At 33.3% G+C, this 27,941-nt stretch overlaps 1 protein-coding gene across 1 annotated transcript; it reads left to right on the top strand.

Moving 5' to 3' along the window:
* The first annotated feature begins 306 nt into the window (after positions 1-306).
* Positions 307-27,931, top strand: LOC111418571 (DNA-binding protein D-ETS-6-like). The gene is made up of 4 exons (XM_023051108.2): positions 307-1,230; positions 8,596-8,859; positions 17,532-17,769; positions 27,413-27,931. Exons 1-4 carry the CDS (start codon positions 582-584, stop codon positions 27,729-27,731), a joined length of 1,470 nt encoding a protein of 489 aa, XP_022906876.2. The 5' UTR covers positions 307-581; the 3' UTR covers positions 27,732-27,931.
* Positions 27,932-27,941: the final 10 nt, after the last annotated feature.

The raw sequence follows: 27,941 nt of genomic DNA, 5'->3' as shown, positions 1-27,941 counted from the left end.
AAAATGTTTCAAACACCAAACTTAGGAATCTCCTTAAGTATTTCATAATTCATAACTACAGCTTCGTGACCGTTCGAGATTTTTTCTTATATTTTCAAATTGGTGCCGACCCATATTAATTTTAGATAAAGGTTTTAGAAAAATAAAAAAAAATTTGAACCAATCACATAGAAGATGAAACCGGATCCAAATCGAGAGGGAGTTTACAATTCGCCAAAGATTTGCTTTTGTTAGACTTTTCCATCACACCAGACGCCAGTTCAGGCTCCATTCACTTCATTCATATTTGCGAATCTTCCGTTTCAGTAAGCGCCAGGCACTTGGCGTTTGCGTTACTGACTCATCTCATTCACTAAAACTCCTATGCTCCATTCATTCATTTTTCTTCCCGGAAACGCGTCCGCCGCCGGATAGAAACAACATCGACTATCATTTAGAAATCAACCTTTCGTAGTTGGGATTTCCAAAACTGACTCAATCATGGTTTCGAAGAACTACAACTCGGCGTTGGCCGACATCTGAACGGCGGTGACTCATCCATTGAAAACTAAAAACGAAATATAAATAAAAGTGGTTTAGAGATGTCCAGAAGGTATTCTGATCCGGAGAAGTTCAGTTCCTCGGTTATTACAAACGGCGTATTTAAACAGTTAAAATCGGATGAGTTGTTACGAAGACTTTTGTATCGAACTCCGTCGGAAGAAGTTAACGCGAGTGATTCATCCGGGTCGAAAGAATTCTTTAACGCGGAGAATTGTGGAGAAGGAGACGATACAAAAAGCCCTTCGAATCTTAATACTCAACCAGTTGGTTTGGTTGAGTTACTTTTAAAAGGGACAGAACGTGATAAAGATGATATTAATATGGACTACAATGAACAATCTACAAATGTTAACTGTGAATGCAAAGACGGTGCGGTTGTGGAAAATGAACTCAGTGACTTATTTAAAAGTGATTTTGAAAGTGGTTTTGAAAAAGATTGGGAATTTATTTTGTCAAAAGCTGAAAATTTTAACATTCAATCATCACCCTCGAACGATAGTTGTGATTTCTTGGAATTACTATCCATCCCTGTTAGTGAAATTCTTAAATCATCGGATGATTGTGAACAAATAGAGGAAGAAAATGTAAAAAGTTTTGAAGAAATAAATGGATCTAAAGAAAACGATGGAAAAGAAAAAACTATTTCTAATGAAAGTGATAATAATCCTATGGTTTTTGTTCCTTCTGGTAAATTATTTTATTTTTAAACATTAATTTGGTGCAATTTGTTTTTAATATTCATAAATAAGCTATGCATGAAATGTTTTAATTAATATTCAATTGATGTTACGAGAATTTCCTTAGAAAATTTTTAAAGTGTAAGTTCATTTGGACGATTTTTAAAATTACTTCCACGTTCTTAATTAATTGTTCTTATGATTCTATGGCAATTGAACGATTAGTTATTCATCATATTTTTCTTTATTTTCAAAAGAATGTTAAATGCGTTCGATTTTTAATGATTTTCCAACAATTCTAAAAGTCTAAAACATTATTTATGGAATCGTAAAAGCCTAGTTTTATCAATCGTTAATCATATAATGATTATAATTTCAACGTTTGCATCGTATAGGGTGAATATGAGTTTTATAAAATCTAAACCGAATGTTAACGCCGAAATAAGCCAACAGTGGGTTTTATAAAACTTTAATCGAATGTTTATCTACAGATAATATCATGTTAACTGATTGTGAGGTACAGTTTTTATCAAGCTCTGCTAGCATCACATTAACTTCAAGCACTAATCAATTGCATCAACAAATTAAAAAATCATTGTTATATACCAATCGATCTTAATATCATTAATATGTTTTAATTATTCTAACTTTAACAGTATATCAACCCATCGAAGTTAACATAAATAATTTTTTGTACATAAGTTACCCCAACATTTTTGTTGTATTCAGTTCAAAATGGTTTCCATGATGTTAATCGAACATTAATCGACAGGTTGCGTCAGGTAACTTACACCCGGTTTTATAAAACATTTTGGCACATTTTGAGTTGTTTTTGTATGCCATGCAAGAGAACCACAAGGTTCGGCACCTCTTCGGTGCAAAGCTCAATCAATTTTAAAAAACTTAGTGTGCAATCATAGATACAATCTAGACAATTTCAAGAAAAATTCAGGACAAACGGTGATTAGGAAGGGTGTAATATCCAGAACATCTTGAAATCCGAACCAATTTGAAAGAAGGAATTGACGTCTTGATATATCGATATATTAGTCATTATAATATTTCTGCCAAACATGCAATGGGAATATATGGTGCGTATATACCTGTAAGTCATTATCATACTTAATTCTTAATCCAGGAAAAGAAACTATATTAAAGGAAATCTGTAAAATATACAGAGGAACTTCACAGAGAGAAAAGTGAGGGATTTTAAGTACAGGACAATTAAGATGGAAACAACAGGCTATCAACCCCATAGCAGCGTGTGAAGAAGATAGATAGAAGCAACAGTTTGGTGAATTACTGAACATTGTACTCCACTGAGGCGAGTAGAAGTGCAGCAAGCTATATCAAAGACAGTCATATAGAATGGGATGCCTGGTGCTCACATTGCTGAGTCCGCAAATAGCGATGTAATTTGTTTTTAAATTTTTTGTTACTTAATTGACGGAATTCTGTTGGAAATTTATTCCAAATTAATGACACATTGTACGTGAAAGAGTGTCTGAAAGATTCTGTTCTAAGTTTTGGTACATCTAGTGGTCCCCGATATCTGACATTGATGCAGTGAATATCTGATCTAAATCGAATCTTACGGCAAAGGTAAGGGCGGAGTTTTTTGCACGAGGATTTTGTTGTACAACATAGCAGCATGTAACTGACGTCCATTTGCCATATTGAGCCGTCCAACTATTTTAAGTTTGGGAGAAATACTGTGTACCGTGCGCGGAACACCGAAAATCAACCTTAAACATGCATTTTGTACCCGTTGGACTCGCTGCATATCTCGAGCTCTAAGGTGTGGCCCATAAAGGACGTCACAGTAGTTTAAATGGGAAAGGACCATGCTTTGATAGAGTTGCGTTTTTAGGCGACAATTCAATAGATCACGATTTTGAAAAGTTAACCTTAAATTGTAGAAACATGATCTTAAACATTTGTTGATATGAGATGTAAAATTTAATTTTCTATCAATAATCACACCTTCCATTAATTTCAATGTTATTTGATATTGAGAACCGGAGATGAAAAGGCATTGAGGGTGTTCGAGAGGAGGTTGCAAATATAGTTGGAATTGTGAAAGGGCGAAGGATAGGATGGCTGGAAGAATGGTGATGAGAAAGGATGCAAGAAGACCACAGAAAAGGATTTTTGGCGCAGTAATTGGAATAGCAAGAGCAAAAGGAGGACCTAGAAGGCACTGGAAAGATGATGTGTGGCATAACCTGAAGAAGCTGAAAGAAGGCAAAGGCAGATGGAAGAGGCTAACTTCAAAGGTCAAACCCCACCCCGAGTTGTATTACCTAAGGACAAGGACAAGCTTTGATTAGCAGCATGTTAGAAAAACTATAGGCTCGTGAAATCGTCAGCTTATAGTTTAGTATATAAAGTACATCAAACAGTGAGTTTTTGTGGTTGTAACAACGTGTCAATGACTTGACACGTTGATTGATTGTTCTTCACTTTAAAGACGGTATTTTCTTTGTTGACGTAATCGTTCAACCAAAAATGATCCTTATCACTGAATAAGATGTTGCTGTGAAAATGAGGATTAAGAGCATTCTTATTATTAGCCTATCTAAAACTTCCATAAAGTGAATGGACAATACTGCAATTGTCAATCCTTACAGTACCAATAACTGTTTGTGCGTAGTGGAACGACTTAGGCGTAGAGAACACATCAAGCAATTAAGAAACTCGTTAGAATCTTCCATATAGGACATCTGTATTTCTAGGACGATAATCGGTCAGTAAGATGGTTAAAGGACACCTGGTTACATTAAGCTGCAACTTATGCATGCACTAACTCAATATCTCCTATGCAAAAGTTTTCTTTTTGCTATATTTAGGTAAATTACCACATTCGGATATAATCACTACAAATCAAGTTTCATCAATGTAGCTAATTCTGTTTGACACACTTCAATGTTGACACCTTTTTAGGATGCATTTTTAGTCGAAGAAAAAAAATGTGAAAATTTTTTCTATTTAAAATCGTGTTCAACGACAGAATAACATGATAGGTACTATTCTTCGTTTGTCAGCTAATCTTATAGAGTTTTTGAAATCAACCTCAAACGCAAATCGGTTTGAAATTTGGAACGTCTGCTTGTACAAGTAGCGCCACTATTTTACATTACACATATTATTTTGGAAGAAATATTAATCCATATTACAAAATTGCATCCGGTTAATTTCTGTTAGTTAAGAAACGCATTGAATCTTAAATGAAACTCTAAAATATCTTCTTTAATGATGTAATTTCAGAGGCACACGTTTTAAAATGGTAATAAATTAAGTTGATGCAAATTTATCTATGACTTTTAAAAAATATTTGTAGCTTATTGTTATATCTATTATTTATATCTTGACGGCTTAAAATATCGTCTTTGCGATTGTGTAACATATCGTATATGTTAATGATATAATTTTGCGAATTGAACTGCTGTCTTTTTTGATGTACACATTTAAAAGTCTTTCACGATTTTGTTTAATAATTAAGATTTTTTTGTATCTTAAATGAAAACTTAAAATGAAACTGTTAAGATTACATATTAAAACTTATTATTACTTATTAAAAATTTAAATGTTATAATTTATGTTCGCATAAATATAATTTTAATTATATTGTTGCAAATTATGTCGATGCGGCGTTATACAGGGTGATTTATTAGCTCACCATCAAACTTTGACATATGATAGCTAATCTAATTACAAAAAAAAAAAGTTAATGAACATATGTCCTATTTCAATTATTTACGAAATTATAACACTTTAAATGATACTTTTTATATCATAATTAACTGCTACATTTTTTTAAAACACATAAATATTACAAATCTTGTTCAAAATAGTCTCCTTCTGCTAGAATACATGCTTCACAACGACGAATTAAAGAGTTCTTCATCCGAATTAAAATGTCTGGTTGATTTCTTATTTCAGTTCTCGTGTGTTAATTTCCACTTGATACACAATTTGTTTCATTTGACTCCATAAGTAGAAATCCAATGGATTAAGGTCGGGGATCTAGGTGGCCAAGCAAATGGACCATTATTACCAATCCACTTGTTTGGAAAATATTGGTTTAACCACTCGACAACTACTCTACCTCTTTACATGAGGTGGGGCACCATCATGCTGGTACCACATATTTTGAATTACATTAAGAGGTATATCTTCAAGTAAATCAAAAAGTGTATTGTTCAAAAAAATCTGTAATTTATAGCGTTCAAACGTCCATCAAGTACATGCAAACCTAGTAAATTGGTGTTAAATATTCCACCCCAAACGTTGATGCAGAAACGTTGTTAAAATTTCTTTGGTCTAATGGCATGCGGATTTTGTAATGCCCAAATATGTTCATTATGGTAATTATTTATACCATTTCGTGTAAAACATGATTCATCTGCCCAGAGAACATTTGAAATAATAATAATAATAAGTTTATTGCTCACTCAAAGTACAAAAACTATAACAAAAAAAACTACAATATCGAATTGCTAATAGCAAATACAGCTGTAACAATATAAATTTGAGGGAAGCAAAATGAGCTATTACACAGAATTCGTCGAAGACGATCCGTGATCTTCCAATAGTCATCACAAACACATCTAAAGTTAGCTAACTAACTAATGATACTTAAACTTAAAAAAAAGATAATAAAAAAGAAAAAGAGAAAAAAAAAACAGACAAAACTAAAATTAAATTAATCATCTGTCTGATATAACACAATTTTGTAGCGACTCACAAGCAATCTCAGCGAGAGGTACGATCCAAATCGCGTAATAGGTAACTAGATGTACGTTTGAACAGTTCCGTTCTATGAGAGGGGATAGTTAGTACGTTAGCATATCTAGTGTTAACACTATGCGTATCTCTTCTGGGTACAAATCTACAATGCAGATACGGAGGGGAACCCGAGATCAAAATTTTATAAAGAAAACTAACCGAATGCACCCGCGGAGTATTGTGGATAGAAGGATCTGTATATCTGAGTGTCGTCGGCGAGAGGTGGTAGTTGCATCCCAGAAGATGGTTTGGTAGGTCATAGGTATATAAAACGAATAGAATTGGTGATAGGATAGCACCCTGGGGAACTCCACACGTGACATCCAGAGAATCCGAATGGACACGATCAACGCGGTTGGCCAAATATGAGTAAATCAGCGCCACCGCTTTTTCATCCAAATCCATTGCCACAAGTATAGCCAAGAGTATTCTATGGGAAGCCATATCGAAGGCCTGCGTAAAATTCAGAAGTACAAGTGCCGTAAGTTTTCCCTTGTCCGTGGCCGAAACAATATCATCAATCACGCAAGTCAGCGCGTTGGCACATCCATATCCCGGTCTAAAACCTGACTGATAGCGAGGCAACAAGTTAAAAGTGTTAATATGGCGACGGAGCTGAGCCTCCAACAATTTCTAAAATATAAATAAAGTCATTATTTTGGGCATGTTGCTGCAAAAACCATTCACAAAGTGTTGCTGATTATGTTCTGGGTGTAGAGCTTGCATATTCTGTTTACGATACGGATGAAGGACTTCACGGTTCAATACGCGCCATGCAAAATTTTGACTGATGGAAAGATTATCAATGACAGCATTAATTAGAGCTCCTTCGTCTTCTACATTAACTACATGCGGTCGAATAGCTTTTGCTGGAGCAGGATTACCTGTTTCTCGAAGTCTTCTGAAAGAATCTTTCTTGATATTCTCGTACTGATTGTCGAGTATTTCCATTGCAAAAACCATACACGAAAATTTTATCAGCATACTCTTCAGTGCTATAAGCGTACATTTTGAGTTTCCCCTTGTATGTAATAATTAAACCTTACAGCAAAAAAAAGCTGACATATTACAATGACAACTTTGTTTTTGTTGAATGTTTGATTTTACTGACTATTAATAAATTCGCTGCAGAAAACTTTAAAGTGATATAATTTCGTAAATAATTGAAATAGGACATAGTTCATTAAAATTTTTTTTTTAGTAATTGTATTAGCTATCATATGTCAAAGTTTGATGGTGAGCTAATAAATCACCCTGTATTGTCAACTTAAAATGTTACTTCTATTTTCGTTCTGTAAGTTATAAAACAATTTCTATGTTAAATGAAGCTTATAATTCAATTTTAAAAAGTTGTCACATAATCTATATGAGCATACATTATTTATATATTCTATATAAACACAAAATTTAAAAAAAATTTGTAAATCCACAAATTACGTTAGACATGATGATAAAAATTATAAAATAAATTTCTCTAAAAAGAGAAATTTACTAGATTAGTCACTTCTGCAACCCTTTTTATTTTAAAATCTCGTACAACCACTAATTTAGTTAAATGACTTGGTTGACCTGGTTATAGCATTTCCTTGTGAAGGAGTATATTTGATACCAGACTCCGCATGGTGTTGCTTTTCTTCCTTTGCTATGTTAATCATTTCTTTTATCACCATAAAATCAAGAACATTTTAAAGCAAATTTGATGACGATTTAGTCTGCCATAAATAATTTCTTATTTTCCATAAACACCGTTGATATGATTCTTTAAATCCAAGTTGATATGTTTGATTCTTCTAAACATAAGAAAAGATTAAACTAAAACTAGAACTAATACTAGCACTATCACAAGAACTAACACTAGACCTAGAACTAGAATCTTTCGGGTTAAGCCGTGCGTTTTTTGAAAAAATGTTTGACGTTTCGGATGCCATGTTGCAACCTTCTTCAGAAACAAGTTCGAAGTGACTTGTTTCTGAACTAGATTCTAGTTCTAGGTCTAGTGTTAGTTCTTGTGATAGTGCTAGTGTTAGTTCTAGTTTTAGTTTAATTAATATCGGCCGTGAAAGCTTTCGTACTTATATAAGAAAAGATATTAAAAATCGTATCCTAAATACTGATTGAGGTATCATCATGAAATAAAAAGCAATTGAAAGCAGATTTACTTAGTATTTTTTTCAAATCATCATTTGATGATTTCTTGATGATTCAATCTTGCATAACCATAAACATTAATGTTAGGGTAATGTTGCACTTACGGTCGTTGATGTCACGAGTTCCCCTATCTCACTTCAACCATTTACTGTCGCACTCCTTCTTTTGTGTAACTGATTAGCCAAGAAGGTGTATTTGATATTCGCTTTATGTGGCATAATTTTTCTGGTCGTCATGTAGCATTTGCATATCAATACAAATACTTCAATGCCGTCCAATAAAATTTTTTAATTTGTTATTTTAACTTTTAGACAATTAAATATTAAATAAAATATTAATTAATTTGGTAAAAATCTATTAGAGATGATATTAACTAAAATTGCGTTTCATTTCGATAAATTAACTTAAAAACACATTTCTCTTGTTGAATAATTTCTAGATCCTTTCGAATGGAATGAAACTCACATTAAATCCTGGTTGAGTTGGGCCACCGATAAATTCTCTTTAACACCAATCCCGGACGTTAGGAATTTCCCAAAATCCGGCCAGAAATTATGTGAATTAACCCGGAAAGAATTCGAGGACATCTGCAAAAATGAACGTTCGGGCCGATTATTAGCAAAACACATCGCCCATTTAAAGCACAGCGTTACCGGAAGAGCAACCAGTCCATTAAATACAAAAGCTAAAATTGAAGAAGAAGGTAAGAAAAATTTTATTTTATATCTATAATATTTAATAACAAAAAAGGGCCTTTAAAAAGTTTCTTATTGGGAGGTCGCGGTCCCTTTTATCCCCGCCCGTTAAACGTCGTTTCTTCGCCAAACCACCCCCTGAAAAGCCAAACCGGGGTAGTGACGGAAAAGAGGGGGTTTATTCGAGGTCTCTTGGCGCGAAATCCCACTTGAAATTCAAGGCGGGGCACGGTATAAAGGCGCAATATATAACTTCCTACCGTTCGCAGCTCCCAGTTCCTTCCTAGACACCAGCAAACTTCCGAACTTCACGGTAAAGGGGGCGGAAGGGGCTCGGAAACGCGATAAGTCCGCAATATTAATGATCTCTTCGTCGACAACGACGCCGCTCTTCTAACACCCGCCAGAAAATTATGAATGTTGTGATAAGTATTGCTCTTCTCTTAAACGACCACCGAAAGTCGTAATTGAAATATTATACGAATTACGTTTTCATTTATATACAGGGGGTGACCCTATAAAAAGGGTGAGATTTTTACACCCCTATAAAGTATCGTTTTGATTTGTTTTACTTATCAATTTTGACATAAAGTTTTTACTCACACACCAAAACAATTTACTTCATTTAATTGATTTAATTGATTTCTTGATAAGAAAATTGTTTGGTGATTCCCGGAAAAATCGTAATGGACAACGATTACCGGTCCGGAACGGTCAAGAATAGAAACGAAACGATTCGAAAATGGGATTCGGACAGGAAGGGGTCTATTACCGGGGTGCGATATCTAACGATTGCGATAAGAAACAAAATAATGGCACAGAAATAAATAGGAAACCGTTTGAACGAGGCGAGTCCCCCGGTTTCTCGTTTGATAAAATCGAACCGACCGTTTAAGATAATAAATAGAAGTAACGAGGAATAAAATCGAAATCAAATCGATTTGCTTTTCGACTCAATCAGACTGTTGACTGTGGTGCTGGGGCAGTTAAAGGACTTCTTTCGAATTGTTTTAAGAAGCCATGTCAATGTTGAAAAGACTAGGAAGAAAATAAATGGTACAGCTGTTACGGGTAGATAATGAAACGAAAATTTCAGGAGTTTCATAAAATTTTGATAATAAGTAAAAATCGAAACATGATGAAGAAAAGTTTTGGTTATAAAATATGTTCTAAATTATCTCAAAAATGATCGTTATTAACAAGTTTTAACCCAACCATAGTTAATAAATTTGAACATTTTTTTGTCAAATTTTGTTAATAATTAATAAAGCTAAGCTGAGTAGGAAAATGTTTTGTTAACAAACTACATTCCAAGCTTACCAGATAATTATTGCCCATAATTAGTTTTAATCTGATATTATTACCAACTCTCTTAATTTAATGAAATAAAAAAGCATGTGTTTGAAAGCAAAATAACTTATAAATAAAAAAGGAAACAAAATAGAAAAAAGTTTTGATAACAAAAAATGTTCTAAATTATCCCAAAAATAATCATTATTAACAAGTTTTAACCCAACCATAATTTTTAGCAATTTGCAAGATATTAATATTGATAGTTAACAAATTTGACCATTTTTTTGACAAATATTGTTAATAATTGATAACGCTAAGCAGAATGGGATAATGTTTTGTCAACAAATAACATTCCAAGTTTACTAGATAATTATTATCCACAAATAGTTTTAATCTGATATTATTACCAACTCTATTAATTTAATGAAATTAAAAATCATGTGCTTGAAAGCAAAATAACATAAATAAAAAAGGAAACAAAATAGAAAAAAGCTTTGATAACAAAATATGTTCTAAATTATCTCAAAAATGATCGTCATTAACAAGTTTTAATCCAACCATAATTTTTACCAACTTACAAGACGCTAATGATGATAGTGTTAACAAATTTGACAATTTTTTTGTCAAATTTTGTTAATAATTAAATAAAGCTAAGCTGAATGGGAAAATGTTTTGTTAACAAATAACATTCCAAGTTTACCAGATAATTATTATCCATAATTAGTTTTAATCTGATATTATTACCAACTCTATTAATTTAGTGAAATAAAAAAGCATATGTTTGAATGCAAAATACCTTATAAATAAAACAGGAAACAAAATAGAAAAAAGCTTTGATAACAAAAAATGTTCTAAATTATCGCAAAAATGATCGTTATTAACACGTTTTAACCCAACCATAATATTTAGCAATTTTCAAGACATTAATGATGATAGTTAACAAATTTCATCATTTCTTTGTCAAATTTTGTTAATAATTAATAAAGCTAAGCAGAATGGGAAAATATTTTGTTAACAAAGAACATTGTAAGTTTACCAGGTAACTATTATTTATAATTAGTTTTAATCTGATATTATTACCAACTCTATTAATTTAATGAAATAAAAAAGCATGTGCTTGAAAGCAAAATAACTTATAAATAAAACAGGAAACAAAATAGAAAAAAGCTTTGATAACAAAAAATGTTCTGAATTATCGCAAAAACGATCGTCATTAACAAGCTTTAACCCAACCATAATTTTTAGCAACTTACAAGACATTAATGATGATAGTTAACAAATTTGACCATTTTTTCGTCAATTTTATTAATAATTAATACAGCTAAGCAGAATGGGAAAATGTTTTGTTAACAAATAACATTCCAAGTTTTCCAGATAATTATTATCTATAATTAGTTTTAATCTGATATTATTACCAACTCTCATAATTTAATGAAATAAAAAAGCATATGTTTGAAAGCAAAATAACTAATAAATAAAACAGAAAACAAAATAGAAGAAAGCTTTGATAACAAAAAATGTTCTAAATTATCTCAAAAATGATCGTCATTAACAAGTTTTAACCCAAGTTTTACTTACCATATTTGACGATTTTTTGTCAAATTTTGTTAATAATTAATAAAACTAAACAAATGGGAAAAGGTTTTAGTAATAAAACGCATTTCTAATTTACCAAATAACTATCATTCATAATTAGTTTTAATCTGATATTACTACCAACTCTTTTATATTAATGAAATAAAAAACATGTGTTTGAATGTAAAATAGCTTATAAATAAAAAAGGAAATAAATGTTAACCACAACCTTGACGTCATATCCAATCCTTTCGGTTTCTCAAACATGTCTTTCGTTTTACTGACGTGGGTAGAGATTTCGAAGCGTTTATCCAAGGTAATTCCGAGGTAGATGCAAGTTGGTAACCTATAATATGAGAAAGTTGGACTTTTATTATAGGAGAATAAACACGAGTAGCGAAGGAGAAGAATGGGTGTTGAAAGGATTTATTAGGAAAACTGCATGTAGTCTTTGGACTGATGATGGAATGACATAGAGTAAAGCGTAGGATTTCAGATTAGAACATTAACATTCCCAAGAAAGATTTTATTGATAAAACCATCTTAGAAACACTTCTACCTTTTTATAGGATGGGATGTTCAATCTATCTAAGTTGTGCAGAATTTCTGTATATCACTACGAATCGAAAATTCTTCGAACTGCAAGGAATACTATAAATTATTGAACAACTTCATAAGTGTGTCATAAAATTGGATATTTTTTTCAACCTTCAATGTTTCAAGATAGTTTTTGCTGACATGCGCCTAAGTGTTACTAAATGTTATCAATAAGAGGTGAAAAGAAACGCCTGAAGTAGCCTTATATTGAGTAGCCACAACTGACTGTTTCATCTGAAGTACATCGAGGTTGGTAAAACAAAATATACGAAATATCTCCAAGAGAACATGGTTCTCCTACACATCGATAATCGATGGTACTACCTCATGCAACAAGACGACCTTGTTTACATCGCATTGGAGAGTTTTACGATATCGTTAATGAGATGAATACTGAAACAAAACTCCATTACCTCTAAATACAACGAGTTGGTGAGTCAGCTACATTTTGCAGATATTTTTACTGCTGCTAGATGTTCTGCAAGAGAGTAACGATATCGTTTTGTATGATCATAGTATCAATAATAATCAAATGCTCCCGGATTTTTTTTAGTGATTCATTTATGGTGAACGACGTATTGTATGAAAAACAATCGTTTTCAGTTCTTTGATGGAAATTGGTTGAGCCCTTACATTTTTCGTACATTTCAACTACGATTTCAACTGACGTTCTTTAACTCTTAACCGTTTGAGTCCTAAGCAGCGCAATCGCGCTGATCAGATTTATCCTCTGGAACTTCGTAGACAACTTATTAGACTCTCGACTCTTAGATCAGAATTTCTTGCAGGTCTTACACATCGTTGATCTAGAATTTTTTTCCCTGAACATCTTTATGATAAAACTGGGCAATATTTTATAAGATCCCACGATTCTTTTGTTGTTCATTCATTATTTGTTGTGTAGTCAGTGTGAAACTAACATTAATTTCAAGTCAAATCCAGCAATATTTAATTGTTCTGATAAAATTTGCGTTCATAACCACAATTTGCCAATATCTTCGAAGGTGCTTAAGCAGATCATTGATAACTCACTATCTGGCCTTTATCAGTTGAGATTTCATAAACATAACAGTATAGACAATGCTCTGGTAAATTGTAATTTACGTGCAGAACATATCGAAAAAACTTATGTTGAAACCGATGAAAATTGTTTTTAACCCTTTTAAAACCTTTCTTGACCGTTTCTAAGCAAATTTCTGATTTCTTCACATTGTGCAAAACGTAGGTGTTATTTTAAATTCTATTTTGACTATATGAATTTCCTCTAAGTAAATACTACATATTATTACTATAGTATGTAGTATTATCATACACAAATATAGGTACTTATTTGTCGCGTTATTAATCTATTAGAAAATTTGTGTTATGTTGTTTTGGGTTTCTATGCTTCTTTCCGTGTCACTAATTCGCGGTTAAAAGTATTCACATATCGATTAAGTAACTTATTTAAGCATGTGTCCCTTATTCTCATGTGTTAATTAACCTTCTACCGAGGATACGAAATCGTTTGCAATATTACGCATAATTATAAAAAAATATACATAATTTTTTATTTTCAAATATGCAACATTCGAGGAAATACGTATTTATCAATCCGGTGGAATACTACTATGGGTGGATTGAATGTAAATCCCCAAAGACCTCAAACTCAAATTAGACCTCAAATTTTAAACATATGCAAAACGACGAATCAAGGTTTTGCATACTCTCAGTTCTTAAAGTTAATGATGTGATTGCTATTAATAGAGCAAACATGTTTTCACAATTTTGCGGATGACAGATGACGTCAATGTTGGAAGCATTAATATTGATCAAACTAATAATGTTTCTGCAATTTTGTTAATCAAATGCTAGGAAGCTTGAACTACTCTATTAACAAACATAATGTAATTTATTGATTTGTAGTGATGTGGTATAAGGCCATGGTGATTCCGATTATTATATCTGGTGACATGTGACATTCCCAACTTATGGCGGTGGTACCAAGTGTACACTAGGAAAATCTTTACAGGCCTTCATTATTTAATATTTTCTTGAATGACATAACAGGTATTATTTACGTACTTGTTACGACGATTTATGGGATAGATATTAGAAAGAAATGTGTGCTGATTGTGACGAATTTGAGGAATATTGGTTGTATTATTCTGTTCACAAGTGATCCACATTGAACATTAATAGACGTCCGAAATTATCTTTATATCTCTCTTAAAGATATAGCCAGTATTGTGTCCAGTTTCCTTCTTATCTTTGCAGTTTTTGTTCAGTTTCTTTCTAGCCTTCTAATTCTTGATCTAGTTGCACTTTCGCTTTTATAGTCTCTTTTTAGACATTCCTTTCTACTCAATCTCTTCCTCCCGCTTACGTCTTTTCAATGTCTTTTTTTTATAACTAGTCTGCTTCCAGTATTCCACCGTTCTACTCAGACACTTATTTTCTCTTTCTAATCTTTGTTTAGTCAGTTTCCTCTACTACAAATACCTTTCATGTTATTACAGCTTCTTTATAGCCTCCGCTCAGTTTCTTCAATATGTTATAAGTTTTTATTTTGACTCTCTGTTCAATATCTTTCTATTTATACCAGTTCTCTTCACGTCCTCCTTCAGTCTTCAGCATTTTTCCTACTTATTACTTTATCCCTTTCTTCTGTTAGTAGTTTCTGTTTAATCTTTCTTTTCTATTATCAGTATTTTTCTGATATTTCTCTTTCTTTTTGAATCCGTTTCTTTATTTTTCATACTCTAGCTACTCTCCCTGTTTTCTGTCCAGTCTACTTTTTGCATTTCAACTTTCCGCCCATGTTTTTCTTGACTTTATGGTCTCTTTGTAGTCTTATGATTCTTGATATAGTTCAACTATCGCCAAAGAGACTATAATCTTTATAGACGCCTCCATCTCTTAAGTCTCTTTTTTTCTTCTTTCTCTTGTCAGTGTCTTTCTTGTATAACAAGTCACTTTCCAGTGTCTCTACTTTCTACCCAGGTCTTACTTTTCTTTGTCTAGTCTCTCTGCTCAGTCTCTTACATCTGTTGTAGAAGTCTCCTTGCTATGCATCATTCTATTATTACCAATCTCCTTCCAATCTTCATTCCGCGTTTAACATATTTCTTTTCTTTATAGATTCTCTCTAATTTCCCTCTTTGGTACTTAGTTCTTTCTTCTCTTTGTTGCTTCTGTTTAATCTTTTATATTTAATCCTTTTCTTCACATTACTTCCAGTCTCTCTCCTTTCTGCCCAGTCTCCTTTTAACCTCCTTATTGCCTCTACTTAGTCCCATTCATCTGTTATAAGTCTCCTTTTTGTACTTCTACTCTCTGTTCTATAACTATCTTCTATTACTTGTCTCTTTCCAGTTTCAGTCTATGTTCAGTTACATTCTTCGGTTGCACGTCTCTTTCCAATCATTTTCCTTTCTGTCTAATGCATCTCTTATCTTTACAAGTTCTTTCCAGTCAATTTTTGTTTATCCTTATTCTTCTATTACTAGTACTTGATTTACATTTTTTCATTCAGCTTTTGTTTAACCGATATCTATTACCTGTTTACCCAACAACTATTTTGAAAATTGGGATTAATAGTACATCAGACAAAAAATCGTCATAAATCGATTTTTAGGCAGTTCGTTCTCAAAACATAAAGTTTTATACTTTATTTATAATATTTTTAGTACTTCATAGTTAATCTTTTTGTTTTACCGTTTTTCTTAAATTGTTATAAATCTATTATTAAGATAATCGTTTTAAAAAAGTAATGATTCATAAAAAGAAAAGAAGAAGAAATGTCGAATATCTAAATCTAAACTTGAACTCTACCTCGTATCTTGGAGCTTAGCGAAGTCACGGGAGTCAAGCTCCGAGCTTTGTGGGGGTCGAGTGACAACGCATTAGACTTGTAGATGTGACCCCGCGGTGTCCATAATTCTCCCGGGGTACGACCATGAATTCAACACTCAGAAAATCAACCCCCATCGATTTATTTTTATTTTTCTGAAATCGGTAATTTTTCCTTTCCGCAAAAAACTCTTTTTATCTTGATAGATTTTGATCTATTTTTGAAAGCGAGATTTGCGATTTCTTTCGATTCAGGTGATGTTGGTGTACTGCTTCAGGTAATCAAGAAAACAATATAACGGACCCCGCTGTGCTGTATAATGAGACGGGGCTGCTCGCGTTATTGGATGCAGAAGTGAGATCCGGGGATTATCCAGAATTTGGATGCGCCCTATATTAGCCACTAGGGGGGGTTGGGATTTAGAGATTTCGACTTGCTAAGTTATTTATTACCGCGTGTAATTAAATTTAAGTCAAGTGGATAAGTAAAATGAGTTTTAAATCAGTTAATTTAGATTATTTAAACAAAAGATTTTTAAAATTTATATATAAATCAATACACTATATTAAATAAAATATTTTTTTATATACATTTTTTACTGAAATGTATTAACTAAACACTTTTATTTACAAAACTAATCCACAAAATTGTCCTAAACTAAACTATTTATATATTCTTTTCAATTAAAATTTGGGTTTAACACAATGTGTAATACCACATTGACCATTGGGGTGGGGGGTTCGAAATTCTCTTGCGCAGCAACTCGAAAAGGGGTGTTCGAGATATCACGCCGTCATCACGCAGACGAAGTAAACTCACTGTAGATAAAGCAACAACCCTCTTACAAAATAAGAGATACTATTATGTTTGAATCAAAGTGAATCAAAAGTTTTAAAACAATTATAGAATTTTTGGAATTGAAATAAATTCAAATTTGAATTTTTTTTTGATAAAATTTTGTGAAAATGTTGTTAGTGTAGTTGGCAGCCATGTGGAGGCTGCCTGGATGTACTCCTGAAGAATTTCTTGTGGCCAGGCGGCTAGCTGCGAGAACACATCCGGCTCATCATAAATTTCATCATAGTTCTGCTATGATTTATAACGGTAACATCAAAAATATTAATTTTATATATATATATGTATTAAGAAACTTAATAAAAGATAAAATCTTTAAAGAACGTAATATTCATTTCAATAAATCATTCGCAAATTAGAAATCTGAAAAATAACCTTTTCAATTCCAAGTAAAAAAAGTTTCTTTAACCTTCGAATATGACTTTCGTGTTGCCTCCTTTCTTCAAGGATTTCCGAGAAGAAGTGGAGTCATTTATTTTTGGCTAACGAAAAATATTTGATCGCCATCGTTGTTTCACTCACACACAGATCCGTATCAGCTGCTGAACGCCGCATCAAGCCGATTGGTCGCCCAAGGATCCGGTCAAATCCAGCTCTGGCAATTCCTCCTCGAACTACTCGGTGATTCGTCCAACTCTCAGTGTATTACTTGGGAAGGCACCAATGGTGAATTCAAGCTCACCGATCCGGACGAAGTTGCCAGACGATGGGGAGAGCGCAAGTCCAAACCGAATATGAATTATGATAAACTTTCAAGAGCATTAAGGTAATTTTTTACAAAAATTATTTTTCTGAAATTAGAAAGTAAAGTTAAAATAATATAAGTTAAAAAGTTTTGATTCTTTAACAGTCACTTGATAGTTAAAAAGTTTTGATTCTTTAACAGTCACTTGATAGAAAAGTTTTTAATGTTTTACTTTTTATATATTATAAGACATTATCTCTAATTTTTTTTTCTATCAAAAAATTAGAGCATCTTAACAAGAAATTTTGAAAAACTTCTTATTAACCTAGCAAAAACGTCACGATTTTCAGATCCAGATAAATGATCCAGTTGTGCTCATGATATTTGAGTAAATCAAGGATCATTTAATGCCATTATGTTCTTCTTGTAAATAATTAACTCTAATTGCTCCATAAATATTGCGATTAATTAGGCGGAAGGTTGCCTAATTTGGAACACTTGTTATTTTTGGATATATAAAAACATAACTTTTAGTAAAAATGAAGAAACTCAATCTCAATAAGAATAACATAGAAAGGAATAACGGTCGTTAGAATGTAGGAACTGTAGAAAATTCTTGGACAAATCGACCACTGCAAAGGGAATTAACCCTAGGATACTTGACCAATAAAATATCGTCATTTACATAATCCGGGCTTCTGAGACCCGTTATATAAAATCACGTGTAGTCAGAACAGAAACAAAGTTATTGAAGTAAAACTTTATTTATTTATACATATGTACGTTACAAACGTGAGGTTAAATATGAAAGTGAACATTATTGTTAAAAAAATATGATTGTTTTTAGGGATTAGAGAAGCATTTAGTGCACATTCTAATACTATGCTCATTACAGATATTATTTTTACAAGTAATACATATCATTGTGCTTTTACGATCAATACTTGCGGGACATACTGAGCATCTTTTTCTCTTAATTGTTGCACTTGTGTGAGTGGCTGGCGGACCACATATATCAATAAATCTGCTGATACACTCCCGGACAGTACGCCGTAGGTTAGGGTTAGTAGATCTTCTCTGCATATGTGGTATCACTCGTTCCTTCGCTAAATCTTTCAAAAACATTCTGCATTTGTGAGTCACTCCTATGTTGTTGTTTGGATGTTCTTTCGTAAAGACTATATATGCATTGAGTGCTGCAACATCAATGATGTTGAAGAAAAATGTCATGGGCCATCCTTTACTTTGCCTCTTGCACGTGTATGTCGACACCATTTGATCCATGATGTCAACACCGCCCTTTGTTTTATTATAATGAGAGATGATTTCAGGCTTCCTCTTAGCGTCGTCATTGATAGATACGTCGTGGTGCATGGTGCTTAGTAAAATTACTGATTTGTTCTTTTTACGTGCGGAACTTACCATGGATAAGTTATTATGAAAACAATAAAGAGTAGACTACACGATGTTTTATGGCTTTCATTTCTTTCGGAATGTCATGCTTATTCTGACGTAGTGTACCCACAACAGTAATACTTTTATCCAAAAGATAAGTTGCTAGCGGAACACCAGTGAAGAAATTGTCTATCGTGAGATTGCGACCAGAATTATGAATGTCACGCACAAGAGTTTGTACTACTTCAAGCACCAGGTTTGTATGTGGAGGTTCTCCGGGCTGGCGACCAACATAAACTAAACCATCCAAAGCATAACCAGACGTAGATTCACACATCCAAAATATTTTAAGTCCATATTTTGACGGTTTACTTGGCATATATTGAACGAATGTGCATCTACCTCTAAACCCAACGAGTTGTTCATCAATAGTTACATTAGTATCAGGTATGACGCAGGTTTTGCATTGCTGAATGAATAAATCTCAAATGTAGGACACCATTGCTAAGTTATCGGTTTCCAAACGCGCATTCCGGGTTCTCTTGTCGTCAAATCTGACGAATCTTCGTATTTCTTCAAAGCGAAATATAGACATTGTGGCTCGGTATACAGGATTGGCAAATTTATCACAAAACAATTCTCTCGCAGGAACATCCCAGCTTCTGTCAACCCCCGCATGAATAAGTAAATCACAGAATGCAAGAAATTCATCAACAGTTACATCTTTCCACGGTTTTCCTTTTGCTCCATAAACACGTTTGCCCTCTAAATTAGTACAGTTCACAATTTCTTGTACAATAACTGGAGTTACAAATAACTGAAACGCTTCTTTTGGTGTGGCAGTCATATGTTTCCTTGTTAGTCCTGGCGCACACCGAATAATGTTATGTGGTTGAATTTTATTTTTTGCTGGAGGTTCCAAACTTCATACTAGACCACTTGGAGCAATGTAACCGCTCGTTGAAGGCTTACCAATATCATCAACATCATCCTCTGAATTATCGTCACCATGATCAGAACTGGATCCAGAATACTCGTCAGGAACCAATTCGAAATTTCTATCTTCTGTGTCATCATTTTCTGCTTCTGACACATCACTTTCTCCAGAAGGCAGATCATCACATTCAGCTGCCCACTGCATCAATATTTCTTCATAACCGGGGTCACCAAATCTCACGCTTTTCACATTCCTTTTTGGCGCCATTATCTATCATTATATGTATCTCACAAGTTCACTCAATCCAACTTCTATTCCAACTGAATGAAAAACAGCTGCACCTACTTTTATACATCCAACAGTAATGCACGTTTTAACTTGCACAGACACGCACAATTCCGCGCAGCAGTGTTTGGCAAATTATAATAACCCTCAACCTGTAATGAACAAGTTGAAACTTATTCTATAGTAACTAGTAGTATACGGGCTTCGGAGGCCCGATTTATGCAAATACGGGGTGCTAATGGCTAAACGATTTTTTTTTGATTGCTAATTACACTTGAATGTTTTTGAATCAAGTGTGTATTGAATAAAGACGTGTTTAGAGTAACTAAAATCTGGCCGGGCCTGAGAGGCCCAGTTTATGCATCCTAGGGTTAACAAAAAGGAATTCAATCTTTCGAGAAAAGTTGTAGGAAATGTGATACACATAAACGGAAAATATTTTTACACATCCATAACGACGTACCGAAATAAACATATGTCATTTTAAATGTAATGATATAGTTTTCATTACGTGTTCTTTTGAGAGTTTTTGAGCTAACACTGTACCCTTTAAATCTAAATTTCTTAGTGATTCAAAAGTATAACTAATGTTTTTCCACATTCAGTTGCAATAAAGTCGAAAATTTTAAATGGTTGTGTTTCTTGCTCATGAATTACACAAAAGACGAATTTGTGAATATGGTTTTTATTTTGGGAGAATCTCAAAGAAGCTTCTTGCTCAAAAAGTATACCGTGAAAGATACCCAATGGGGCCGTTACACATTTTTTTTTATTGGATAGTTTAGCAAAATTGAAAACTTCTAAAATTTCTTATTTTTCAAACTGGGCTTTAGTTTTTCCAAAAAAAAAATAATGAAAATTTGAAAAAACTTTGGAGACGTCATCGTCGTTTCGCACGCGGTTGGTTGAAATAAAAATCAATAAGAGGTGCATGAGCGAGATGCCACGAGAATCTTATGCGCTAGAATTATAGATGCTTTTATAGATGGGATTTTGAATTTTAATATTAATTTTTGCAAAAATTAAACAATTAAACTTTTTTAGGATCTGAAAATGTTATCAATCCTTTTTACATAGTTTATCGATTTTTTGAAAGACTGTCTTTCTATTCAATTGATGGTAACGGCCCCATTGCTTGAATTCCGAGCAGGCGATGTTTCGACAATTTATTACGTATATTTGAAAATACTGGAATTGTCGACTGTCGAATTGTTGTGCCAGAAGAAAACAACGAACAATATTTTATTAATTCTGCAAGAAGAATGCAAGAATATGCATATGTGTGAAAGCTCAGTAACCCGTATTTAATTTTCAATCTTTTTTCCATTTTCATCAATGCAAAATTTAGACTTAAATAAAAATCAATTCTTTTACTTGTTATTGTTGTTTTTATTTTAAAAATCTGCCTTAGATGTGTCAACTAAATAAAAGTAGTCATCTAGAGGCTCTCGTCAATACAATTAAATGTACAAACATATTAAAACCATTTAGATAAATTACATTTAAGCCAATTAATCCAAATTGGACTGACTAGCACCATCAAGGAATTGAACGAATTTATTATCACCTGGCTTGCCGACGTCTTTCCTACGAGAAAGACAAAATCTTTTGGCAAACGAATTAACGCCGCCCGAAGCGGCCTTTAAAAAGGTTCAGGATCTTTACGACAAAAACGAAACTCAGCTAGTCGACATCATCCTCTCCGGTAAACTATTACTGGAGGATGAAGCCATCCCGAACATCGCGGATGTAGAGGTCCACTACGCCTCTCTGTTCTAGGCCGAGTCTGCACCCGACAACGAGCCCGTAGCAGACGACAAAACATCCGAAGACATTTACCTTTCCATTTCTGAGGCCGAAATAGAAATATCCATAAAGAACATGGTGAAATTCCGCGGACGGTCCTGATGGAATAACCGTCAACCAGGTGAAGAGGTGTCCACATCACAAACTTCAGTCTGGTAAGAGTCCCGGACAACATTGATACCTAAGTCCGGCGACAGAACCGATCCTTGAAGAAATTGGAGAACGATCACGATCTCATCTACAGTTCAGCGACTGTTCCATACAATTATCACCAAACGAATGCCCGGAGACGTTATCTCAACCCACGTCAACGAGGTTTAGTCAGCGACGATGGCTTTTTAGCAAATTTTATTACCGTTGACCACTACACACTAGAAAGTGGCACGAAAAATCCTATAACATCGTCTCTATAGACTTGGCAAAGGCCATCGCAAAGTTTCTCATGCCTCCGTAGAAACGGCCTTAAACCGCCACCATATCCACTCATGGTGGAATATGTTATGAACAGCTTTGCGCGACTCACCACTACCATCGAAGTGAATGAACATGCCGCGAATGAACTAGACAACTGAAGATAAACCGTGGAGTTAAACAAGGCGATCCACTAAGCCCGTTCTTTTGCACTAGACAACCCGTGTCGCAGCTATCGGCTTTGCTGACAAACTGATCACCCTTGAAGACCGCGAGATAGACATGCCAAATATGCTCGACGACGTCGCTCAATTCCTCCGTCGTCGTGGAATGGTAATAAACGCCTCAAAAAGCGCCGCTATTTCTGCCACAACCATACAAGGCAAGAGCATAACACGAAGCAAAGACAGCCAACTTCTGTGTGCGCGGCGAACCCATTACAGCGATGAATGGTCTGTCATCTCTAAAGTATCTGGGTCATTAGGTCAAATACTTAGGCATCTTGAAGCCCTCTCTGTTCAATCTCCGTCAATGACTGGAACATTTATGACGGGAACCACTAAAACCTTAGCAGAAATACCACCTTCTGCGAGATCACTTTTGGGATGGAATTTTTAACAGTAAAATAGTTGGGCCGTTTTTTTTTTTTGATGGTACGGGACAACTTTACAGACCATTTTTCGAAGAAGAGTTGCCAGAACTGCTTGGGAGACATAGGATTGGTCGTGGAGGTCCAATATTAATGCTTAATTATGTATTTTTTCAAATTTTAACAATAGGTTAATCATCCGTGATATTAGCTGTTATAAATTGAAAAATGTTGTTATTCTTATTTCATGGCTAACGATGGCTAACATGGCTAATGGCTATTTCATAACTATTTCATAACTAAAAAAATAAACATAATCTGCCATTCTTTGCATGATTTTGATTATTGCTCAATATGTCAAAAACTGCAACTGATAGGTATAGGGACGTATACTGAAGAGAATTTAATTCTCTATCTGATTAGTTAATCAAATATGGTGTGGTTCCATATAAAATTGAGTGATTACATTTTTGAACGGCCATGTATACATACATATACAGTACGCGCCATAAATAACCTCCTGTGTAATTTGAAAACGGTTTGAGATATTGTCATAAGCCTCGATTTTTATTTTTTGTTAATCCAACTAATTTAACAAAAAAATTCTTTATCATTTTTAGTTTTTCCGGAAAATGGATTAACTGTATAACATTTTCTGATAAAGCTAGAAAATACGAGTCCAATGATACACAGAATCAAATCATTAAAAAAAACAAAGTTTACCTATTTTCGTTAACGTAAATTGTAACTAAATCTTTTGGTTCATCAATATTCATCTTTTGTCTAAATAATTTATTTCCTTCCTTACAAAAGAAGAAGTAATAAATGTAGTAACACAAGTACCCTCTTTGTAATAAAAATTATTGTGTAAAGCAAGTTTCCTATCAAATAGCGCAGGTACTTTGGCAGACTCTGAATATCATGGAAGTCCAATGGACGTTCCTCAATGTAACTGAACTCGACTGTGAACTCATTTCAGTCACTAAATTAAAATTAAGTCACTAAAAAAGTTCTTAAATTGAACTAAAACTAGAACTAACGGGAGACCTAGAACTAGAAACGTTCGGTTAGTGAAGTCTAATTAAGTCTAGTTAAACACTTTTTCAAAAGACGCGCTTAATCGGAAAGATTCTAATTCTAGGTTTCCTGTTAGTTCTAGCGATAATGGGTGCATCTGTCGCTATAATGGGGTCTCTAAAATTTTAATTTTGTATTGAACATATTATTCAATGTTGCTGGACGCTTTTTTAGTAAAATAACAGCTATGATAAAAATAAATTTGATCTACGACTGCTTGGATAAGTCATCATTACCACACTCATTTGAGAGGATTTGAGTTACGTAATGAACTTTATTACCGCACTGGTTTCATTACGTAATTTTTAGCTCAATCAGAACAGACATAATTTATTGAAACGAGCAACAATTTTTTGTTTTATTTAAAGAGAAACAATACTATTTATTATAAACATTAATTGTTATATTATTACATTTCGAAACACTTATTCCAGATGAGTCTGTGAGATGAGTAAACATGTTATTGAAACTGACATTAATGCAAAATTGTCAACAATCATTTCAAAAAATTTTTATAAATGTCAAAATAGACCTTTTTAAAGAAATTGATTTTTAAGTAATTTTTAGCAGTCGTAGATAAAATGTTGTATATCACACGTGGCCTAGAGCATAATTACAGTACTCGTGTGATAACAATTACAATTTTCCACACTTGTACAGTAATTATGTTTCTAGCCCACTTGTAATATAAAATCTAAATCTAAATGTCAAACTATACAGAATAAGAATATAGCTATACACTATATTCACGCTTGACTTGATCTGTCTGCACATTTAATAACCCGTCAAAACATCTACTCCATGTCTCTATCACTAGCTTCACATATAATAAGATTGCCCCCGTCATTCTTTATTGCAGCTCCACCTCTTGGTTTAAAGCCGTTTTTCATATTCTTTACCTCCTGGAAGAAGAGTCTAGTTCTGTTGTTTATTCTATTTGATTCTACATAGTTCTCCGAGAATATTCTTCTCGCGAGCCCTTTTTTTCGTTCTTATTGGAAAAACCGGATCACATAAGTGTTATTTTTCTCGAGTTTAATGGATCCCATTATTAATTGGATGATTTAACGAACTCTGAATCCATTTGTACTATTTTTGGCATAATACCTTTACGTGTGTAAACACGATAATTTGAAAACGCAATTAGCTCCGGTGTAAAAGTTGGCATATGTATATATAGAACCTTTTTCATATAAATTTGCACTTTAAACAAACATAAACGATTAATATGATGTAGTTCTTTCTATTTACCTTACTTTGAGCGTGGCTTGTATGACATTAATTAAATTAAAACAAATTTTATTCATTTTTTTCCGCATAATATTTTGTTTTTCGGGTTGATATTTTGTTTCTGCATATTTCCTCTGTTTTTATATTTTTTATAAAAATTTTATTTGTACCAGTTCATAATATTGTTTTTGCTTTATTATTACTATTTCGGCAAACAATAAGGATATTATTATCTCCGCATTCATATTGTGCCCATACATCTATACACATTTTACTGACCTGTTTGAACATGACATTGTATACATGGCCATTTGCTTTGCGCAGAAATTTTGTACATACTGTTTTATTTCTGTGTATGATATCATGCTTCTGCTTAAGACATTTTTTCTGTAAACAATCATTTTATTTTTTTATCAATTTTGTTTCTGAGTAGAATGTATTCTTCTGCGTTTGATTTAGATATTATCCTTTCGTGTCAGATACTCCTTCTACCCGTGAAGTTGTGTTTCTGCACATAACATTTTCTTCTTCACCTATTTGAAATATTATATCCGCTCATATGTAATGTCCAAACTTGACATTTACTTTCTAACAAAAAATACAGCTGTTGCGCGAAATATTTTACTTCTGATATCTAGCTTCGACACGTGATGTTTCCTTCTTAAAATGATCATGAATTGTATCAATCACATCAATGATATTCTGCTTATGACTTAGATGCAAGGAAGAAAAAATCGGTCATCACAGGCGTAATGGATATAATGAAAGCTGTTCTAAATGCCTTCGATAACAAAGAACATGTAGAACTTACCTGCTGTGATCTCAGTAAAGCGTTTGATACTGTGGATCACTCTATACTTCTCCAAAAGTTATTCTATTATGGCGTCAGAGGTATCACTCATAAACTATTAACATCCTACTTGAAAGAGAGGCAGCAGTTGGTGGAGGTAAACATGGATAGATCCTTAACAAAGCGGCCAATGAACGGAGTACCACAGGGATCAATTTTGGGTCCACTACTGTTCATTATATATATATAAATGATTTGCCTTTCAATCTAACATCAGAGGTAACATATGTGTATGCCGATGATACGTCATTTATAACAACAGCAAAAACAGAGCAAGAAGTGAAAAGGTGCAGCGATAAAAACTTGGAAAGAGCAGAAATATGAAAACACAGTATTTAAAATTTGCGCCAAAAAATGATCCAACGGTGTGTAATATCAAGTACTTAGTTATGAATATAGATAACAAACTTACCTGGCAGTCACATATATCGAATTTAGCTTCCAAATTAGCCATTGCAATATATACTATCAGGAGAATGAAAATGGTCGCAACTCATGAAGCACCAAAGATAGCTTATTTTGCAAATTTAAAAAGTGTTGCAAGTTATGGAATACTGTTCTGGGGTATGGCATCGGACTCAGTTCGTATCTTCACCCTTAAAAAAAAAAGCAATCAGATCACTATGCAACCTAAAATCGTATGAAACCTGCAAAGATCACTTTAATACAGAATAAATACTTACCCTGCCTTGTATGAACATACTCACCTGTTTGAAATATGTGCATGAGAACAAAGAAAAATATGTGAAGTATATGTGTGTGAATCACACACATAATTTCGATACAAGAAACAAGAATGCTCTACAAGTACCATATCACAGGACCAACACAATCCAAAATTACGTGGACTATTGGGACCCAATATTGTATAACAAAATACCAAATTACCACGCCTTAGAGTCCAAACAATTTGCCAAAGAAGTGAAAAAACTATTAATTAACCACAGTTTCTATACCATAGTTCTTAAATTATAACAATGCATATTGAATTGTATACCTACCCTTTAATTATACCCTTACGTTTTGTATTTAAATCGTGCAACAAAACTTTGTGAAAAGGTTATGTATTCTTGCATTTCATTAGTTTTGAACATGTTATCTAGCAGTTTTCTTCAGTTTTTTAACATTTTCTTTTATTTTTCAGATATTATTACGATAAAAACATTATGTCCAAAGTCCATGGTAAAAGATATGCTTATAAATTTGATTTTCATGGCTTGATGGCTGCGTGTCAAGCTCAAGCTCAAGGTCAAACGGATATACCCGGTTATCAGAAATATCAGCCACATCAAAGTGAATTAGGAGCCGCTTTGTATCCAACAACAGGACATGGTCACGGAGCCGGAAAATTACCCGCTTTATTACCCAGTCCATCGCAACATGCACAAGCAAGTTTGTTTCCCCCACCAGGATATTGGCCATATTCAACTGGTTCTTTTGAAGCAAGACCTCCATTTAATTAAAAAAAATAAATAATATTCTAGATATTTGTGTTATTAAGATCATACAAAAAATGTAAAGAAAACGAGATGATCTGTAAATATTTATGTTTTTGATTTTTTTTGTAAATAATTTCTTAGTGGATGTATTTAAAAGAAAAAATGGTGAAGATTTTTTTTTGAATTAACTTATTATGTGTTTTAACATAAAAGGTTACTTGTAATAACTGTCAC

This window comes from Onthophagus taurus, chromosome 11 (assembly GCF_036711975.1).
Source record: "Onthophagus taurus isolate NC chromosome 11, IU_Otau_3.0, whole genome shotgun sequence".
Lineage (NCBI taxonomy): Eukaryota > Metazoa > Arthropoda > Insecta > Coleoptera > Scarabaeidae > Onthophagus > Onthophagus taurus.
The sequence above is the reverse complement of the archived record's forward strand: the minus strand, read 5'-3'. Positions and strand labels throughout refer to the sequence as shown.